At 42.3% G+C, this 20,463-nt stretch overlaps 1 protein-coding gene across 4 annotated transcripts in view; it reads right to left on the reverse strand.

Moving 5' to 3' along the window:
* Positions 1–20,463, reverse strand: part of STX18 (syntaxin 18) — a 121,275-nt gene that overhangs the window by 95,181 nt on the left and 5,631 nt on the right. The window contains exon 2 of one of the 4 annotated variants that reach the window (XM_086705458.1): positions 6,488–6,556. The exons of 2 other annotated variants lie outside the window; for them this stretch is intronic. In XM_086705458.1, the coding sequence (XP_086561584.1) occupies positions 6,488–6,556 (69 nt within the window). Of the gene's footprint in view, positions 1–6,487; positions 6,557–6,939; positions 7,183–20,463 lie in introns of those variants that run through there. One more of the 4 variants, XM_086705461.1, reaches the window with a different exon arrangement.

Here is a 20,463-nt window from a genome sequence, read left to right on the forward strand (position 1 = left end):
ACCCCTTTTCCGACAGGAATTGATTATGTTGGTGGAGATTTCCAAAGCAGGGGGAAAAAAAAAAAAACAACTTAGGTATTTGATAATAAATGATTTAGGGTCATCCAAAGACGATGAAAAATATTTTCTACCTGACTCAAGTGAAAAACAGAAACAAGGAAACATCAACTTTTGGACAAAAATTGTTAGGCATAAAGTTTAGATTTCTTACAACTGAATAATGTATAAAACATGAGAACACATGCATGACTCAAATCCTATGCATTTTTATATAATAACTATAAATGCCTAGGACATATATTGTCCGTGCTAACACAAAAAGGAAAACTATTTCCTAATCTAAAAGAGGAAAATACCTAAACATAGCATTCTATATCACTTACAATTGGTGATGTCATTATATAGCAATGTATTATAAATTCAGAGTGGAAAATAATACCTAACTTGGAGAAATGAGTCCCCTTAGGTCCCTTTAGGGTAGTGCCTACCCTATTTCCAAACATCTCATATTAAAACAATTTATTCAGTAGAGCTAGACATGAAATTTTTAATTGTGAAAATCTGTGGCATACCCAACAGCTTGGGTTAAAATGCCATAAAAAGTCTTCTTTGCTTAGTGTACTTAGCCACAGAAAGCAGCTTCTCAGGCTCAAAACTCGGTCAAAGGAGCCCCCAACTCCACCACACTGCCCCCAGGAAAAGCTGTAGAATATTCCAAGGACGGCTCTGGACCAGCGGTAGCCAGGCTGCCAGCACATTCTTCATTTCATTCCTACTTTTCGTAACGTCACGGTATGGTATCACATTCTACCTTTTTAAATCTCCTTTCCGATTACAGCTTCATTTTCTACTCCCCAAATTCACTTCAGTTAGCTACCCTGTGGTCCCATGACAATAGAAACACCCTAATACCCCAAAAATTAAGACGACAGTGTAGGATAAGGAATAATTCCATAAAGTTTTTTTTTATATGTTTTAGGAAGTCAGTTTTGTGTGTTTTAACAGATAAGGAGGAATTTAATAATAAAAATTTTTTTAAAACCTTAAGTTGAAATTCATGAAATTACACATGTAAGCAAGAAGTCCGTATACTCAGAAAAAGATTTACAGTCATGTAGTAAATTTACTGACTCTCTGTAAGATGCATGAACGTGATCTACTTTTAAGTCATCTCTACGCCCAACGGGGGGCTTGAACTCACAACCCCGAGATCAAGAGTCACACGCTCTACTGACTGTGCCAGCCAGGTGACCTGAATGCGATCTACTCATAACCTCCTCTTCTCAAAAACCAAGGAGTTTCTAAATCACACAGACGGCCTTGTGTTTTTAAAAACACGCTAATTTGAAAAGGGAAAACTGCACAGACAAATGTTTATATCACTATTTACGTGAACACGGCTATCATCTACAAGTGGTCCTATAAAATGTTGTTGCAAATATCACGATCTCACATGTACTAAAGAAGTGGTTTAATAAAAAAATTAAATCTATTATATATTTGTTATATCCTTATATAAAACTGCTGCTTATGTAAAGCTGCTTCTCCTTTATATTTCACATATATTTGGATTTTCTTATAACAATTTGCTAACCGTAAGGTACATTTGTATTTAAATGACTAGAAGCTCAGAGTACAACGTAAATGCTGTAGAAAATTATTAACAATTTCCGTCCGTTTTCCCCATAGAGCTCACACACAAAACCAAGATAATATCAGAATAAGGCACTTGTACAAAACACCATGACAGAACTCGGCGTTGTTACTGTGTGTTTTATACTTTCCTTCCTAAGGGTGTATATAAAAACTGAGAGCAACAAGTCAACCAAAATGGTAAAAACTGCCAAGGAGGGAAGTTTCTTTAGGTAAATCTATTTGTGAACTTAAACATGACTTTCACGAGACTGGTTACCAAAAACCGTGCTTTAATGTAGATTATAAACACGCAACAACTTAAGAGGTTTTTTGAAAACAAGATATACATGCTATAAATTAATTCCGTTCTTCTTCCGTTCCTCCCTCCTTCTCTTCCTTTCTGCCATAATTTCATTTCCAAAGCCACAGAAAATATATTCTGAAAACTTATAGCGTGTTGAACTTGATGTGTGTTATTCTGCGTTGATGCCCGAGTTTCCCCTGACTCTAGCTCACAAGCATTTTGCTCACATACACATGCACTTTACTTTTTGACGTTAATGTTTCAAATAAATTGCGAGCTTAAAATCATGAAACTGACTATAAGAAGAAAAGCCTGGAAAGATTTCTTCCTAGGCTTTCTCAAAAAAGGCCTTTCCTTTTTTAAACAATTTACATGATGTTTTATGGTCCTTTTAGAAGAGAATTATAGTAAATGGCACTCCAAGTGGGTTGTGTGAACCCACAAACCACTCCTCATAAAAACTGCTATAATTTTCCAGGACAGGGACAATAAAATATCATACATACGCCAAAGCTAAATCACGGTGTGACCACAGTAACAAACACATTATTTTCATGAAAATTAAGCATGATAAAGCTAACAAAGAGATGACAAAGAAGAAAACTTCTGACGGCTTTTCCTCAATCAACTTAGTACTTACACAGCGTTTACAGAATTTTCCTCCATTTCCTAAATGGCTTGAAATACAGGTGCTAATCTAGTACTCAAGTTTTTATGTGTCGTTCATCTGTTTCCAATGAGATTAAGAAAATAAGTAACTTCAACTGCAGCTCAAGGAACACTTTTAAATAAGCCAACCTACCTACCTAAATTATTAACATTTTTGTTTCTAATCAAAAGTTAAACTTTATGGCAAGTTCTAAGGAAATTTTGAGGAGATGCATTTCCCATTTCAGACCACTAGGGACCAATAAGTGTCTTCCATTCCCAAAGGAGTAACTTCGCAGTTGTTAGAACTAACACCCTGCAACCGTGAGCAGCAGAACCCCCTCCCTAACAGAACCACACTCACTATCTGTAAAGCAGAGGAGACCTGAACACTGGATAGAGAAAAACGGGCTGAACGAATGAGAGTTTTAAAAGATGAAAGTTGTCCAAATGGTGCCATTTGTTAATCACCATCTACCCTGAAAAACTTCCCAAGGTCCCTTTTCCCATAGTGGAATTATTAAACATTGAAACTGAAAAAGAATATAAAACCATGCTTTTCTGACCTGGGGGTGGGAAAGATGGTAATGCCACACTGATACAGAAAATAAAGCCTGCCTAATACAATTCACTGGCGCTGATCACAGCAGCTTATTGCTAAATCAGGCATAGTACTGAAATTAGGATCGGTAAGCCAAGCCAAAATATCTACAAAAGAATCTCATTTACAGAGAGTTATCTTATGATGCAATAACCACGGTAAGAAGAAACAGCATTTTCTCCTTCAATCTGTTATGATTAATTCTGGTTAGAGAGAGCTATTTAACATATTTACAACACTCCTTTAGAGCAAAACCTTGGGAGAGAACTGGAATGAAATAGTATAAAGCCCTGAAAAAAAAACAGATACAAACCTTAGTAGATCTATTTTACTGCTTTTTAGATTCTTAGCTAAAATGGATGGCTCTTTCTAGAGTAACAAATGATGCTAAACTTTATCCAGTATTTTTGCACATAGCTCCAAGCTCCCAACTCTTTCCAAAAGGCCACTATAATTTGAATTTCAAATTTCTAGGAGAATATGGCAGGGATTCCATTAACTGCTAAGACACTGAACACAGAAATCTGTTCCTCCTCCCACAACCACACAAAATATAAATAAGAACAAGACAATGAGTTAGAGAACAAAACAATACACTGAAACGTATACTTGTCAAATCCTGTCATACAAAAGTGGACATTTTTATATGAAAAAATATTTTTGCTCCTAAATCAAACTTTGATAGGACACTTAAAATATTTATACTATTAGATACAAAGAACAAATAGTCACATTTAAATAATGTGCTATTAAAAATGAATTCATTACTCTTGAGCTTACAAAAAAATTTTGTATGATAAAATATGTCATTGTACTTGTTCAGACAATGAAGTGAGCCTTTGTTTGTGTTTATTGGAAATGCCTTCCATATTCTGAGGCTCCAAATCAGAGCTTCCCAAATGGAATCTGCAGAGAAAAAACACTGATTCCAAAAAGAAGACTGTGCAAACAATACACAGTTCCAAGATAAATAAATCTATCCAAACCAACTACACTGTTCTTCCAGGTTAATCAAAGACTCCTGCCCAGCGAAATAGATCTTCCAGAGAACATAAGATGTCCGCACGTCAGAGGCTTACAATTAAAATGATCTTCAGAATTTAAATTTTTTCATCAGCCCAAACACAACAATGAACAGTTTATCTAGTTGTACAAATAGATTTAAAGAATCTTGGAAGATGTAAAATACATTCAACTCATCCTACAAAATCCGATCTGACTCCTCCTCTGTTCACCAAAGTCGACCTACCCACCGAAGCCACCCCTCCACTCTGCCCACCCCACTCCACTGCCTTTACTGGACGCTATGCTATTTGTCTAATATGGCAAAATCCTTACAAGCAAAAAGAGATTCACTGGATCTCTTTTGGCTCCATGGCCTGGTTTCCTTTCGGTCCACCTCACTGACATTTCTTTGGCCCCACAGCATGGGGGTACAAGCCGATCTGCATGGCTGGCTATACGGACATTTCACGAAGCGTTTACAATTGACCACACAAACACAATACCACAATGTAGGTCAACTTGTGCACTCAAATACCAATGTGAAACTTATATGGAAGTAAAATATAGACATAAATCTGAAAGGGTAGAATTCCACCCAATGATCCTAAAATTATTTCAAGGAATCAATCTCCAAGAATGCATCACGAAATCAGAAGAGCCCAGTTAAGCTTTAAGAGGGGGAAAAAGAAGAAAGAAAGAAAATGAAAGACTTTAGAAGCGGCAGCAAAGGTTTCACCAATCATTATATCATTGAGAGGGCTCAAACTACAGATGAAGTTAGAATACAGAAGATTGTAGAGAGGGCATTTAAAATTATTAACTGATCAAAAATTTGTAGTTGTCATTAAAAAAAAATACAACTTAGCAATTCAGTTCAGAAAGAAGAATATCCCCAGGAACATACACATCTGTTTAATATTACAAGCCAACTGTCAACATCCTAAGTGAAGTTTTAATTTAATATTTTTTCTTTCTTGATGTTTTACCTTTAATCAATGCCTCATGAGAGTATCAGCTTTCTATAAGAAACTGTTAAATATAAAGAAATGTTATTGTAGCATGTTTATAAAATCATAGTTCGAGAACTTTTTATTTTTCCAAAGCCTGACCACAACTTAATTATCTGCAGGACATTCCAGGCTCACAATTGCAAGCTCCAGTTCCCAAGCAATTTTAAACAATATCTACTGTACAGGACAGAGGGTACACAACAGACCGCAACACGGTTATATTTCCAAAAGTCAGCATTAGGCCCTTTAGACATGGTTTTTATTTTCATTAAACAATATTTGTTTCCTCACTAATCATTAAATGGTTTTCATCACTATTGCCTGTTTTCCTTTCACATGCCGGCTGTTAGCATCAGTGTTTGTGTTCATAATAAATAAAAAAGTGACCCACCCGGTTATTTAAAAATGAACACACACGATGTCTGGTTCAACGAGTGCTAGAGATTCGGCAACATACTCACACCCTGAATACTGTTCTATTTTCATCTGGACTCTAAAAAACTTTCATAGAGTAACAGACTCTGTACATACTCCTTTAAATCAGGTTTCAGCTTCATGCCTGCTTATGTTATTGTGGGCACACAGATCTAATCAGTGGTTCAAGACATTTACGTGGGAAAATGGAAGAGGAAAAAGAAAAGACAGCAAGTTCATATTCCTGACCATAATGGAGAGGAGTTGAAAATACTGCCAATTCCTACAGACGGATGAGAAAAGCAGCCTGATTAAAAGTATCATGCCAGTAACTGACCAAAATGCGGGGGAGCAACTAACAGAGCATTCCAGAACTTTAGCAAAGACTCTGAGGAAGGAAATTAAAAGAGAGAGAGAGAGAGAGAGAGAGAGAGAGAGAGAGAGAGAGAGAGAGAGAGAGTTGTACGCTATGAGGTATCAGGAACAATTTAAAAATATGTCAAGTGTGGAAGAAACAAAGCTGCTTCAAAGTCAGAGGTAAAATTAACAGCCAATGGAAAAAATAATCCAATAAATAATCTGGAAAATCTTCAAGAAGTCTGATACTTGCATCGTTGTACTGGAACCACAAGAGTTTTCAGACAAGGAAATGATTTAAGTCCAAACAAACTAATTTTCCATTTCGGATGAACTGCCTCGGAGAGACAGAGAGGGATACACAATGCACAGCATGTACAACGTTTATTAGTTTCTGCGTTCATCAAACACTTTATCACACTTCCTACATGCCAAGCACTTTCAAAGTGCTTCGCTCCTTTAATCTTCCAAAATTAGGTACCACTTTACTCCCATTACCCACAAGTCACCCACCAGTAGGTAGGGGAGCCCAGAGTCCATGCGCAAAGCCACCACGCCACAAGCCATCTCAGGTGACATTACCTTTGCCAAGGTAAGAAGAGGTCCATTACTGGAGGGACCCACGTGTCTAACTTCCCTGACTCCCCTGAGGCCCTCTTCTCGTTATGAAAATCCCCTCCGGCAATTCTGCTCCTTCCTTTAGGCCTCAACCTCCGCCTACGCTCTGATGTCTCCCCATCTGCATCTCTGGCTCAGAAACCACCCCCCCCCCCCAGGTCCACTTCTGTATTTACAACTGCCAAATATGTGTCCCTTGGCTTTTAAGCAGGCACCTCAAATAACTATAAAACCGCACTCATTCTGGCCACCCGCCTAGTCACCCACAATTAAAACCTCGAAGTAGTCTAGGACCCACTGGTTTTCATCTCCTACATCTAACAAGTCCCAAATCCTGTCAAACAGACCTTGGATCTGTCCTCTGTCCTCACGGTCACCGGCTCGGCTCGGGCCTTCACTGCATCTCGAGGACACGCGGAGGCGGTGCCAGCTCAACCGGTCTTCCTCCTCACCTCTGCCGAGTCCACCAATGGCCAGCAGTAGGATCCTTCCAAAATCCGTACCTGACCGCGTCCGTCCCCGGCCCCAACCTTTTCTAGTTCACCATGGCCTTCGGGATAATGCCCCTCCCTTCCCGTTCTATTCTCCTTCAAGGCTCAGCTCAAGACTCACCTCTCCTGGGAAGCCCTTCCCCCTTCAGCCCCTCCCAAGTGAAACGGTCTTCACTTCCACCTCCAGATCCATACATACTTTGAGAACAGCAATTATCACCACGTGCTGTAATTTATTTGCCCCTGGGGCTCTCTTTTCACTAGACTATGAGTTTCTCCCAGTCTCACTCACGTTTGCCTGCCTGATACCTGGCTGCATTCGTGATGTACGCTGGAGGCTCGATAAATAGCGAGTGAGGAAATGAAAGAATTCATTCTCAGAGATACCCTCCATTTCAAGCGATATTAAAAATCTAAGGCGGAGTGGAAGGGCACAATCTCGAGTGCAAGTACCTTTATTGTTGGCCACCCATATCCGCCGCTCTCCTCCTCCTGGAAAGAGCTCCCCGAATTTCCTTGGAAATCATTCTTCCCCTACTCTCAGCTATACGAATCGGGTGGAAGGGACACTGCTCCAGCTGCAGGGCTGGGTCCTAAGTAAAAGCCAAACTAACAGTATGTCCTCTCCCCCTGGGGACAGGGATGGATTTAAAAATAGGCTTGCGAGTCAATTCCAAGATTCTGATGGATACTACACGGACCGGGCCCCTCTCCTTCCCTGGATAGAGCAGTATGGGAAGCAAAGTCTGCGAGGACTACAGCTTTCTGGCCAGTGTGAAGCAAGAGCTGGGAGGTGCCCTAAGCGAGATGCTAACACCATGAACGGCAGAACAGAGAGGGTGAGAAAAGCCAGGCCTTTGGTGACACTGTCGTGTCCCCTGGGTCCAGCCATGCCGGAGGCGAAGTCATACCACGAGACTTTTCGAGTGTTGTATAAATCAATACATTCCCATGATCGTTTAAGCAAATCCGCACTGGGTTGTCTGTACCTTGGAGCCACAAGACTGCTGATACAAATGATACACATTTGAAGGAATGCACAGGAAAACGAGGCAGAACAAAGGGTGAGAGTGGCAGCAAGTTAAACCTGACAGGCGATGGGAACCGTCAACACGGTGCCCCACACACAGGTAAGAGAGAGACTCAGGGTGCCCGCCGTGCCAGGCGGCAGCCACCAGGCCCTCGTAAGGGGTTGCCTGTGAGCCCCTTATGAAAAGAATAAAGTTTTATAAAGAGCTAGAAAAAGAAATAAAAAAATAACAAATGTTTCTTTTTAAAAAGGCCTTTATGAGAAAAAGAAAAGGCTGTGGGATAATTTAATCTGGAGAAAGCAAGTCCTAGAGGCAATTTAACTTGGTGAAGGGTTATTTATAAGGAGGTGACTAAACAGCTGCTCTCCAATTTCACAGGGAAAAGAATTAGAGGAAATTGATTTACATTTCAGTCCAAAGCTGAGGCAGGCAAAAGGAAGAAGTGCTGGAGGGAGAACTGTTAATGACGAAAAAAAAAAGCTAAATTAAAAATTGGGTTTTTTATGGCTTTTAAAAGATGGAAAATCACCTACGTTGATTACTTTAGTTTTCAGTCAAAGTAGTAAACACGTATTTGAGAATGCCTTCTATGCGTTTACTCACATTCCACTTACCGAATCCCCACTGCGGGCCAGGCGCGGACCTAGGCCCTGGAACACAAAACCAATGACCGAGTCACTGCCCCGTCTCAAGGCTGTGGTGCCACGAGGTGAAATGCCGAGAAGCGTCAAATCAGAGTCCCACCTCTCCTTCTCCATCCCCCACACCCAAAAGCAAGCAATAGGGTTCGGAGACCGCGCAACAGCACTTGGAAGGCTAGGCAACGATGCGATCATTAAGATCATTAAATGAGAACCCAAAACGGTACGGCGAAGGTGCCACGGCCGGAGTTCCTTGCTTAATGAGCAAATGCTTTGATTTCAGAAGAAAGAGACTAGGAGAGGAGAGAATGTGCCTTTGAAGATGGGTAGAATCTGAGTAAGTGACGGGGGCGGGGGGGGGGGGGGGGGGGGTGAGCCATCCAAGCAAGAGAAACAGCAGGAGCCAAAAAAGGAGGCCAGAAAGCGGAGGAGGCTGGTTTAAAGCCGGCGGATGACCGAGGAAGGTGTAGGCTGTAAAAATGGAAAAGCGGGCAGTACCGGCTTTATAAGGGCCTTTGAACGCTGGCCAAATAACCAAATTCACTGTGTGGGGACTGAGCAGTACCGAATGCTTCTGAGCAAAGTAACCTGATGAAAGCAGCGTTCTCTGCACAGCGGCTGGGCTGCAAGGGAGATGGGGGGCTCAGAATGGTTGCATCATCTCGGCTCAGGCTCAAAATGGCGAGGGTCTGAACCCACATGGGGGGAGAACGGACGAGAGCGCGGGAAGCACCAGGCGTTTACTCACTTCATCCATTTCGCAAATATGTGTGAAACTCCACACGGCGCTCTGCGCTGTGATGGGGACGAGAAGCCAGCCCCCGTCCTCTCTCGGGCCGAGAATTAACTGGCTGGGGAGGCTAGGAAAGGGGGGACCGACAGACACAGCTGCAAAAATGGTGCTCCGCGTGGACCAGTGTCTGGTAGGCTCTCATTCCGAGAATTTTATTTACACAAGCTGGAACAACAATAAAATCCCAAAATGTAAACAAGAAAAACCAATCCTCCCAAAATATCACTTCATGTGTATCATGGGAGACACTGATTTGTGTTGCCGGTTTGAGTCATGGAAAAGTATAGAAGCAAATATGCCCGTACTGAGTGAACGGTACCAAGTAATGAAGAGAAAAAAGGCTTTTTAAAAAGAGAAAAGATTTTTTTAGGACTGAAATGTTTCCAGATTTCATCTTTTGACATAACTGAGATATAGTCACAGATTTCCCACTTACCCACAGATAGGTATTTAGAAGCTTTCAGAAAATTCATCACCTCTCCTTGATATCTCTTTTTTTTCCTCCTTTCCCTTAATTTAATTTTGATTTAACTTCCTCTTGTCACTGCTTGCTTACAAATCACAGCCTCTATGTCTGGAGTCAATTAGGGCTATAAAATACCCCACCACGCCTTCATCTGGGGACCCATTTATATATATTTTCTTATTTCAAGAGGTAGAACTAAGAGCCTGTAACTCCAAAAGTTTCCAATCAACCATCACATTCTATTCTTTGGAAAAGTATGCTTCTCTCCACAGCTAAGAAGACAACATCAAACTACATATTTTGCAAGAGTATTTCCTTCCCACCTGTATAAAGATGAATTGTGCTTTGGGAATTCATTTGCAAAAAAAAAAAATGGGCTGAGTGTGCGTAATAGATGCTTAATAGCAATAACATTAAAAAATCTTTCTACCATTTAAAATTAAATGTAATTTCCTTATTACTTTAATGAAATCCCTTGGAGTTAAAGTATTTAACTGGTCCCTTTCACATCAAGTATTCATTGTATAATTCCCTTTAAATATCAGGTATATTAGGTATGTAAACTGTCCATTGACAGAATAAAAACACACATTTCCACTGAAACCGAAACAGGAGAAGGACAAGGCAGCTTGATTCAGAATCTGATAATGGGTTACAGATTCTCTTCCAGTTCAGATTTATAGTCAAAATGCCATAAGAGCCATTTACCACCTCTAACCTTTCAGGTCATATTTGGAAAAGAAGTACGAACTGCCAAATCACTAAGAGAAAATGTGTCTGAGTCTAAAATTCTTGCCTGCTCCCTACTGCGTGCGGTGTTGAGCTACAAAGGGGAAGAGAGAGAGAGAAAACTGTATCTCCCAGGAAAACCACCTTAAATTGAAAGGTAGAGATGAATCGTACAAGGCTCTGCCCACGGGGAAGGAATGCCCTTTGTCGCTGTCTTTCAGGGCCAGCCCTGAGTGGGGCTGCAGTGCGATCCTGTCTGTTGCTGGCTGGTACCAGCCTAGTGACTAACCCCATCCTACCCCACAGACGCCTGATATACACAAGGAGAAAATTCTAGGGCTGTCGGGCAGACACCTAAACCGTGTCAGGACTATGGATCCAAAGTCAAGCCTTCTCTCTCCTAGCCCTCCAATCTCTTGCTGGACCGCCCCCTGGCTGAACCCAATCAGAAGCCAGAGAACAAGGAAGCCCAGCCAAGCACTCCATAAAAATCAGCCTCCTCGGGCAAGAACAGCATGGAAAACGTAGAGAATGGATCTGGAAGGGCCAAAGGACAAGACAGGGCACACTCCATTCCCGATTTCTCACTCCTTCGGTTAAACTCAGCTTTTCTAGGGGATTTTACCATCCTGTGCTTTCCCTCCCTTGGGGCCTCTGTCACATGTTCTGTCCTGCCTTTCTCCATCTCTGCGTGTGCAAAACCTTTGAGGCCCACCTAAAGGTCACCTCCTCCACAAAGTCTCTCCTCAACCCTACCCAGAAGTAGTCATCTCTGTCCTTTTAATTCTTGAAGTTCCTCAACTGAGGACTTCTAGAATTATGAACGTGTCTTACACTTACGTGTGTACCTATCGCTACCCAGGTATTTTAGATATGTTTACTTGTTTATTGTAAGTTTCCCACGAGAACATAACCTCCAAGAAAGCAGCGATTCCGTCTTATCTTTGCTCCATCCCTAGTGCGAAAGACAGTGCGCAGCCTGTAATAGGTGCTCAATAAATATTCACTGAATGAATGACTCGAATGCCCCCTTCCAGAGTGTAAGCATTTGAGGGCCAAATGGAAGTCTCTTTCATCTTTTATCCTAAACAGCAATCTCAACACCTTCCTCACTCACAGGCAGATACTCAACAAATATAAGCTGGTCATAAAGTAGTTGCTTTATTTGAATGAGGATCTATGAGGTACCAGATACACTGCGAGCAGCTTAACACACAGTATCTCATTCACTCCTCACAACAACCCTAAAAGATGGTGTGGCAGAAGTGTGCCTCCAGGATCGAGGCCCTCATTCCCCCAACTTCCAGAACTGCCTGCTGATGGCTCACAGCTAAGTCTCTCTAAGGAACTGCCCTCAGCAGAAGGAAGATGCTTCACCCTCAGGGGGCCTCCCCGGGGCAAGCCCACATCCAACGGCTGACCACTACCGTGGTTTTACAGGCCTCACCCCCTGCCTCACCGGGGTAATTCTGAGGCCATCTCAGCTCTGGAGTCCTCCACGGGACTAACTACTGAACGAAGAAACAAAATCACTAACGAGTGCCTCAGACCAAAGAACAGAATTAGCAATTTTTCAAGTATCTGTGATGTAAAAACTGGGTCTCCTTCCTTCTCAGTGACTTTACTATTTAAAACCATAAACCTTCTAGTCTTTTCCCCCAAAACATACCTCAACACTGCCTTAGAAGAGATGTATGGTCACTGGGTAATTGTCAATTAAAAAAAAAAAAAAGGTTTGGAGGCAGCTGTATTTCCCCCACAAGGGAGTCAGGGACTTTCAAATATATATGATTTATGCACCAAAATGTGCTCCTAAAGACAGCAGATGATATGACAACACGCCAAGGAGAAAACCTGCAGAGAGCGGACCTGCGGAAGGCCAAGGCCTGGAACAGCGCTCCCTGTGTGCACAGCCGGCCAAGCATTCAGAGCCTGGAGACGTAGCAGGGAGTCCCAGGGACCCGGCGCACGCGCTGACACCATCCTGGGCAGGCCACTTAACCTTGTGAACCTTGGTCTCTCCAGGAGTAAAGGAGCCTGACTTAAGGACAGTCGACTGAGCTGTAGCGCTGGGAGCACAGCGCCAGGTAGAATAGGTGCTCGGCAAGTGGTAGCTATTATCACCGCTTCTGAGTTTGTAGAATGACAACCCGAAAGGTAAAACATCAATGCAACATTTGTGGATGATTTTCTTGTACAGGTTAAGAAAGTCCGATCGAAAATCCAGCTGACTTACAGGAAAATTACTCCCTTTACAAAAGGTTTTACCGCAGACTTCCTTTAAATAGGGGCCCCCTCCGCTCTGCATTTAATATATAATCAGATACTGCCTATTCATGATCTTTCTAATCAAAAGATACTAATTTTTCTCCATTTCCTACCACAGCAAATAAAAATTCATCTGCGGGGAGTTTTGCTTTTTCTGTTTTACTTTTTTAATCTCCTTTTTTTAATGTTTATTTTTGAAAGAGACAGAGTGCGAGTGGGGAGGGGCAGAGAGAGAGGACGAAGGCACACAATCGGAAGCAGGCTCCGGGCCCTGAGCTGTGAGCACAGAGCCTGATGCGGGGCTCAAACCCACGAGCCGTGAGATCATGACCTGAGCTGAAGCTGGAGGCTTAACCGACGGAGCCACCCAGGCGCCCTTTCCTTTTCATTTCAGAAGAAATATGTGCTCATTAAAGAAATCCAGGATGACAGAAGCAGAAGAAGTCACCTGGAGTCCCGTCTCCCAGAAACAGCCATGGTTACCTTTTGGTGTATTCCCTTCTGATCACTATTTCCATACCTAGAGGATTTTTTTTAATTCTATATACATAGTTTTAATTACATCTGGTTTGGGCAGTAACTCTTTTAACCTAAAACGGTCAGCAGTTTCACTCATGCCATGGCCTGCTCTGCAGTGTGCCGTATTTCCCTAATAACTTCCCTGTGCTTGGGAATACTGCCACGGTGTCTCTTTTATAAAGTACTTGTGATAGTTGCCATCACCATCATCTCACAATCGCCACCTTTATTATTATGGAAACTATTGCTGGCAATTTTTAAACTCAAAGACCTCACACTTCTAGAAGACAACATATTCATTCATTAAAAAAAAAGTTTTTTTAATATTTATTTTTGAGAGAGAGAGAGAACAGGGGACGAGCGGGGAGGGGGGGACGACACAGACTCCAAAGCAGGCTCCAGGCTCCACGCTGTCAGCACAGAGCCCGACGTGGGACTCGAACCCTGCGAGCCGTGAGATCGTGACCCAAGCTGAAGTTGGATGCTTAACTGACTGAGCCATCCAGGTGCCCCTCATACTCATTTTTACTTTCTTTCTTCAGTTTTGCTTTTACAATGAAATCTTTAGTTCACCTAGAAATATATCTTAACGTATCGTATGTACAATAAGAGATAAGGACCAAAAAACAACAACAAAAAATCTTTCTTTGTTTTCAAAGTGCTAATCAATTATCCTGAATCATCACTGAATAAACCTCCTTTTTCTTACTGATTTACAATACCTCTTTTATCAAAGGTCATACATCTAGCCTAATATGCTTCACTGATCAATCTACAAACACATATATTATTTTTTTGTCTCTAAAATGTTTTATTTTCTGGCAAAACCAGTATCCCCACCCCAACACACACACACACACACACACACACACACACACACACACACACACACACACACCCACCCACCCACCCCTACTCTTCTTCAAAATTATCCTCACACATCTTTTTTTCTAGGTGCATTTCAGGACCACTTACAGGCTCCTCTCACAACAGTTCTGTTGGAATTTTGTTGAAAGCTGCACTAAACCTGCCAATTAATTTAGGAATAATTGATGTCTTTATAACACTTTTTCTTCTCTTCCAGTACACAAATTGTTTCTGTTTATTCAAGTCTTCTGTATCCCCAAAATTTTGAAGTTTTCTTCAAATGGGACATTTCCATTTCTCATTAAGATTGCCTCTAGAAATGCTTTTTGTTACTACTGTACATGTTTTCATTGGATTTTAAGTGGTCATTAACTAGATACAGGCTGGCCATTGATTTAGTACGTTTGTGGTGCACAGAAGCACCGGGGGCCTCTGTGGTAGGGCCAGAAAGCGCCTCCCCCAGGTTGTTTCACAGTGCAGACAAAGCAGCCCCACTGGCCCAATCAGCCAGTTTCCTGTCACTGACGTACAACGTGCTCACACCCACCACCTACTCAATTTCACTTGTTCTCCACGGCTCTGCTCCCACTTAAGAGCTTTTCCTACTACCCCTATCAGCTACCCCCTTCTATATTCCCCAGCACTGATAATAAACTCTAATATTCCTTGTATCAATATTAGGACATCCAAACATTAAATGACACTGAATTTTTTCTATTTGAGAAAAGATTAAGCAACAAGTGAATTGGCATAGTTTTTACCTTTTTCATGTTTGTTTATTTATTTTGAAAGAAAGAATGATGGAGCGTGCTTGGGAGCTAGCAGGGGAGGGGCAGACAGAGGGGAAGAGAGAATCCCCAGCAGGTGCCAAACTGTCAGTGTGGATGGGGCTCAATCCCACAAACTGTGAGATCATGACCTGAGCTAAAATAAAGAGTTGGACACTCAACCGATTGAGCGACCGTGGTGTCCCTATATTTTTTTACCTTTTTTTTTAAATTTTTTTTTTCTATTTTTTTACCTTTTTAAGAGATCATAAATTTGAAACAAATTTGGTAAAAATACACTATTTGTTTAGTATAGTTATAAACTGGAGGCACTTGGGTGGCTCAGTCGGTTAAGTGATCGACTCTTAATTTGGGCTCAGGTCTAGATCTCACAGTTCATGACTTCAAGCCCCGCACTGGGCTCTGTGCTGACAGCATGGAGCCTGCTTGGGATTCTCTCTTTCCCCCTCTCTGCCCTTCCCCTGCTCCTTCTCTCTCTCTCTCTCTCTCTCTCTCTCTCTCTCTCGCTCGCTCTCTCACGTGCGCGCCCAAAATAAATAAATAAACATTTAAAAAAATAAAAAATAAAATGATGATAAACTAAAAGTGGCTCAAATATTTCAGTAGGGGTTCAGGTAAGTAAGTTATGTGAAAGTACTTTTAATGGCTATGCAGTCAAATAAATTGAACACAATCTACACTGACATAGAAAAATGTTCATAATACTGTTAAGGAAAAAAGGCAAGAAAGGGGCAAAAAAGACTAACTAACACCAGTATAGAAAAATTCTTTTTGTTTAATAGGAAAAATATCTGGAAAAATATACAAGACTGTAATAGGGGCTATTACTCCTGGCCAGGAGTATTATCTGTGAACTTTATTCTCTTCTTTATTCTCTTTAATGAGCAAGTACTACTTTTCGTTGTTAAAGATTTTATGTTTAAGTAATCTCTACACCCAACACGGGGCTCATATTCACAACACCGAGATCAGGAGTCACAGGCTCCACCACCAGCCAGGCACCCCAAGCACTTACTACTTTCATAGTCAGATTTTAAAATAATTAGTGAACGTCAAAAACATTATCTTGCTGATAGCATCCCATTATAAGAAGAGTATATAATCACTATCAAATCAAATGCATTTGTAGAAACATACCAAATGCCAGCTGTGAAAAACAAAATTCATCTTCTCATTGAAATGAAAAATTGTGAGTAGGTAGGAACTCAAGAGGAAAGTAACACAAGGCATTGATTGAGCAGTTGTCACTGCAAAATTTTTGCATTTTAAGATATATCCTGGAACTTACAGAAAGAAGAGTACTGAATCCTGGAACCATCCTGTCAAAAAGGTCCTTAAGGATTATCTAGCCAGAACTCCCATTAAACAAATAAGAAAAATGAGAAAAAACAAAAACAAAAACAAAAAAAGAGGTTAGGTGAGTTCTCGAAGATCTCAAAGTTAACTAATGACAAAGTCCAAAAGTATTTATAATTCAAAACCTACGCTTTTTGATTCCTTTCTCAATTCTGGAGAAAGATATGCTGCAGTCTGTCACTTCTATTTAGAGTATAAAAGGCAAATGTTCGTTTACCAGGGTTTTCTTATCATCTAACTAAAAAGTGAACAAGAATGTATACAATACTGTGAAATGAAGATTTACTCTCTTGGTTAAGGAGAGCTTCTGTGCTCTAACAGAAAGCTTTGACAAATAGCCATACATTAGATTGTGGCAAGCAGGAGCTAGCAAAGTCTAGTATTTACACACTTTGAAGTCAGGAAGAAAAAACTACTACTGAATTTAAAATTGTAACTGGGCTGTGGGCTTTTCCTACCTGAGTTCTAGGAGCTCATTCAACCCACCACCCTTCCCTTCCTCTGCTGTATTCACTTTCTTTTAGACTGGTTCTTAAGGGATCTCTTTTTAAGTTAATTTTAAACCTTATATGTCTTAGAAAACAGAGTAAGTTTTTCATATACAATCCGTAATTAACCACTGTCAATTTCACTGATACTCTGCCCACCAGAGGGAGCCCATGTAGATTTCCACGTAATAAGAAACCTCAAACATCAAGTTTGTATGAATTCTAGAATATTATTCATGTATCAATATTGTAAACTCACTTAATAATATTGTATTTCTATCCTCCCCAAAAGATAAAAGATAAATGAGGTCAGGCATGTAAAGTCCTTAACAGAGTTCCTAACCTAAAGCAGAAGCCCCAAAAGGATTGATTTTCCAAAATTTGTATCCTCCTGAGTACTAGTTACAGTAGTCAAAATAAATTAGCAAATTAACTTTTTACACAAGTTGATCTGAGCTTGGTTGATATCTGTCCTGATACACGGCTCTGCCCTCAATATATTGACAAATGTAGTTCTCAAGCCTACAAAAGACAGCCAGAACCTGGAAAGGAGAATTCATTAAAAATGTCATCCTCGGGGCGCCTGGGTGGCGCAGTCGGTTAAGCGTCCGACCTCAGCCAGGTCACGATCTTGCGGTCCGTGAGTTCGAGCCCCGCGTCGGGCTCTGGGCTGATGGCTCAGAGCCTGGAGCCTGTTTCCGATTCTGTGTCTCCCTCTCTCTCTGACCCTCCCCCGTTCATGCTCTGTCTCTCTCTGTCCCAAAAATAAATAAACGTTGAAAAAAAAAATTAAAAAAAAAAAATGTCATCCTCATTTGGGTGGCTCAGTGGGTTAAACGTCCAACTTCAGCTCGGGTCATGATCTCATAGTTCGCAAGTTCAAGCCCGGCATCGGGCTCCTTGCTATCTCCCTGTCAGTGTAGATCCTGCTTCAGATCCTCTGTCCCCTTCTCTCTCTGCCCCTTTCCCGCCTGCGCTCTCTCTCTCGAAAAATAAATAAAACATTTTTTAAAAAGTCATCCTCAGGGGACCCGTTTCAGCAGTCCTGTCCTTGTAGGTACACTAAACTATTGGTGACCTGCCAACTAGAAACTGAGGAAAGAGGGAACCCATTCTAGAGTTTTCTTGGGATGAAGGAGAAAAGCAACTATCCCTGAGAACCATGCTTCTGTAATATGTGATATGATCATCACCACCAAGATGAATTTCTTCAAAGAACAAAGAAGGCACAACTGGGGGGAACAGAACTCTGCATAAGAACTTGGCATCGAAAGGAGCCCAACCAAGTCTCGGCTCCCACCTGCAGCCCGTGAGGCTGGCCCGCCTTCTCCCACTTCTCACCACAACAAGGCCCAGCCCAGTGTTTGCTGGGTCTGAGGTCGACTGCACACCTCAGTACAGCTGACCGACCATAAGTACCGGGTGCCTATTTTGTAGACTCAACAATCTCCAAGATCGAAACATGACGAAGCGGGAGGACCCCGCTGGGTTCCAGCTATGCTCTCCAACCCAGATTTATCAGAAAGCACTGCCATTGAGGACCTATCTACCACTTGCTGTTTCAACAAAACTCCCAAGTCCATTAGGCTCCTTGGATGTAGTCTCTCTTGTTTAGAACTGAATGACTGGCATTCCACTCTTTGAAAACAACACAAAATTACTGTGATGTCTATTAACTTTTCGACCAGAAAGCTGGGAATTATTCGACTTCTTCCTCTTTCTAACCCCCTCCTTACTACCTCCTACACATCTACTTTATGCATCCACGTCCGTCCATCCTACTGCCACTGGCTTCCCCACTTTCTCCTGACGTCCTGCAACCTCATTAGCCCTTCTAGGTCAGTCCTGTTACATTCCAAACCCATCCTCAATATGGCCGGGTATTTTAAAACACAAATATGATCACGTCAGGCCCCTGCTTGCGTAGCTCAGAGCACGAAGTTCAAACTGTACAGCACTGCTGACAGTGCTCTCACCCAAGAGGGGCCAACTTCTCCTTAAAAGGCCAGAGAGAAGACGTTTTGGGCTTTGCAGGCCTGGATGCACTACAAGCCTGCCACTCTAGCCCCAAAGCATCCACGGCCTCCATGTACACAACGCAGGTGGTCACACTGCAATAAAACCTCATCTGCCAAAACAGGCGGCAAGAGGGGGCGGGGGTGTGCCCGGGGGGCTCAGTCGGGCAAGCCTCATACTCCTGGTTTCCACTCAGGTCGTGATCTCATGGCTCATGACATCGAGCCCCACATCTGGCCTCGGGCTGACAGTGTGGAGCCTGCTCAGGATTCTCTCTCTCCCTCTCTCTGCTCCTCCCCCCATGTGCCCATGCTCCCTCTCGCTCTCTCTCTCACAATAAACACATGAACTTCATTTAAAAAACTGGCAGCAGGCCAGATGCGGCCCGTGGGCCAAACCGGCCCCCCTGCTCTATCCAGTCCAGTGAAGCGTCATCTCCTGCCACCCTGACCCTCACCCAGGGCTCTTCCAGGGAAGGGCCCCTCCACCGCAGTCTTGCCTCTGCTCCCCCATCACCCTGCTGTTGTGCCTCTGCGCCTCTGCTCACACTCTTCCCTCTGCCTGGAACGTGATTTATCACCCTTCCTTTGTCTGGCGGAACAGCTCTTGTCCTTCAAGGTCCAGGCTGGTCTTCCGCTAACTGCCCCTCAAGGAGATTTAGTTTTCCTTCATCTGTATTTCTGAAGGCCTGAGACACGGGTCCCAGAGCTTTTTGTGTCCTCACAATTCCTGACACAAATTAGGTGTCCGATGTTGAGGGAGGACGAGGGAGGAGATGAATTATTGAATAAAGGGAATTCCAAAAGCTGCAGTCGTCCTAAGTTCTGGGAAAAACTCAGAGGTGCAACCCACGGGGGCTCTCAATACCACAGGTCTCCACCACGGAGCTCTGCTTACAGTACACACTCGGTTAACACGATCCATAAAAACACAGTATCCTGAAGCTAGAAGAGGCCTTGGAGAACATCAATGCGGTGGTTTTAACCAGTGTGTCTCTGGGTGTTAGGCTTGCTCCCCAAGGGGCTCCTCAAGGAGAAGAGAAAAGGGTGGGAGAGTGACAGGCTGGCTAATAAACCATTCTCTTCCTAGCCCCTGACTCCAGCCTCAGCCCAAGCTGTTCCTTATTTCATCCGCAAAAAGGTTTCTGTACTAAAAAAGAAAAAAATCTAGAGGATTCTAAAAATGCATGTTCTGTTTACAGCCTCCATTCTAAACCTGTACTGTTTCCTGATATATTCCTGTCCTGTTTCGCCATATCTCCAGTATCTCTGGTTCCCAATGACCCCGGCACCTGTTGCCTGACACTGCTTCTTAGAAGAATGTTCCCTTGACTGAAATCCCCAGTTTAGGAAGTATTACACACAATCCTTGGAATAATGTCTATTTCCAGCTACTATGGATAATAATCCAGGTGGTCC

The sequence above is a fragment of the Puma concolor genome, chromosome B1 (genome assembly GCF_028749965.1).
Source record: "Puma concolor isolate L17-30 chromosome B1, mPumCon1.1.hap2, whole genome shotgun sequence".
NCBI lineage: Eukaryota > Metazoa > Chordata > Mammalia > Carnivora > Felidae > Puma > Puma concolor.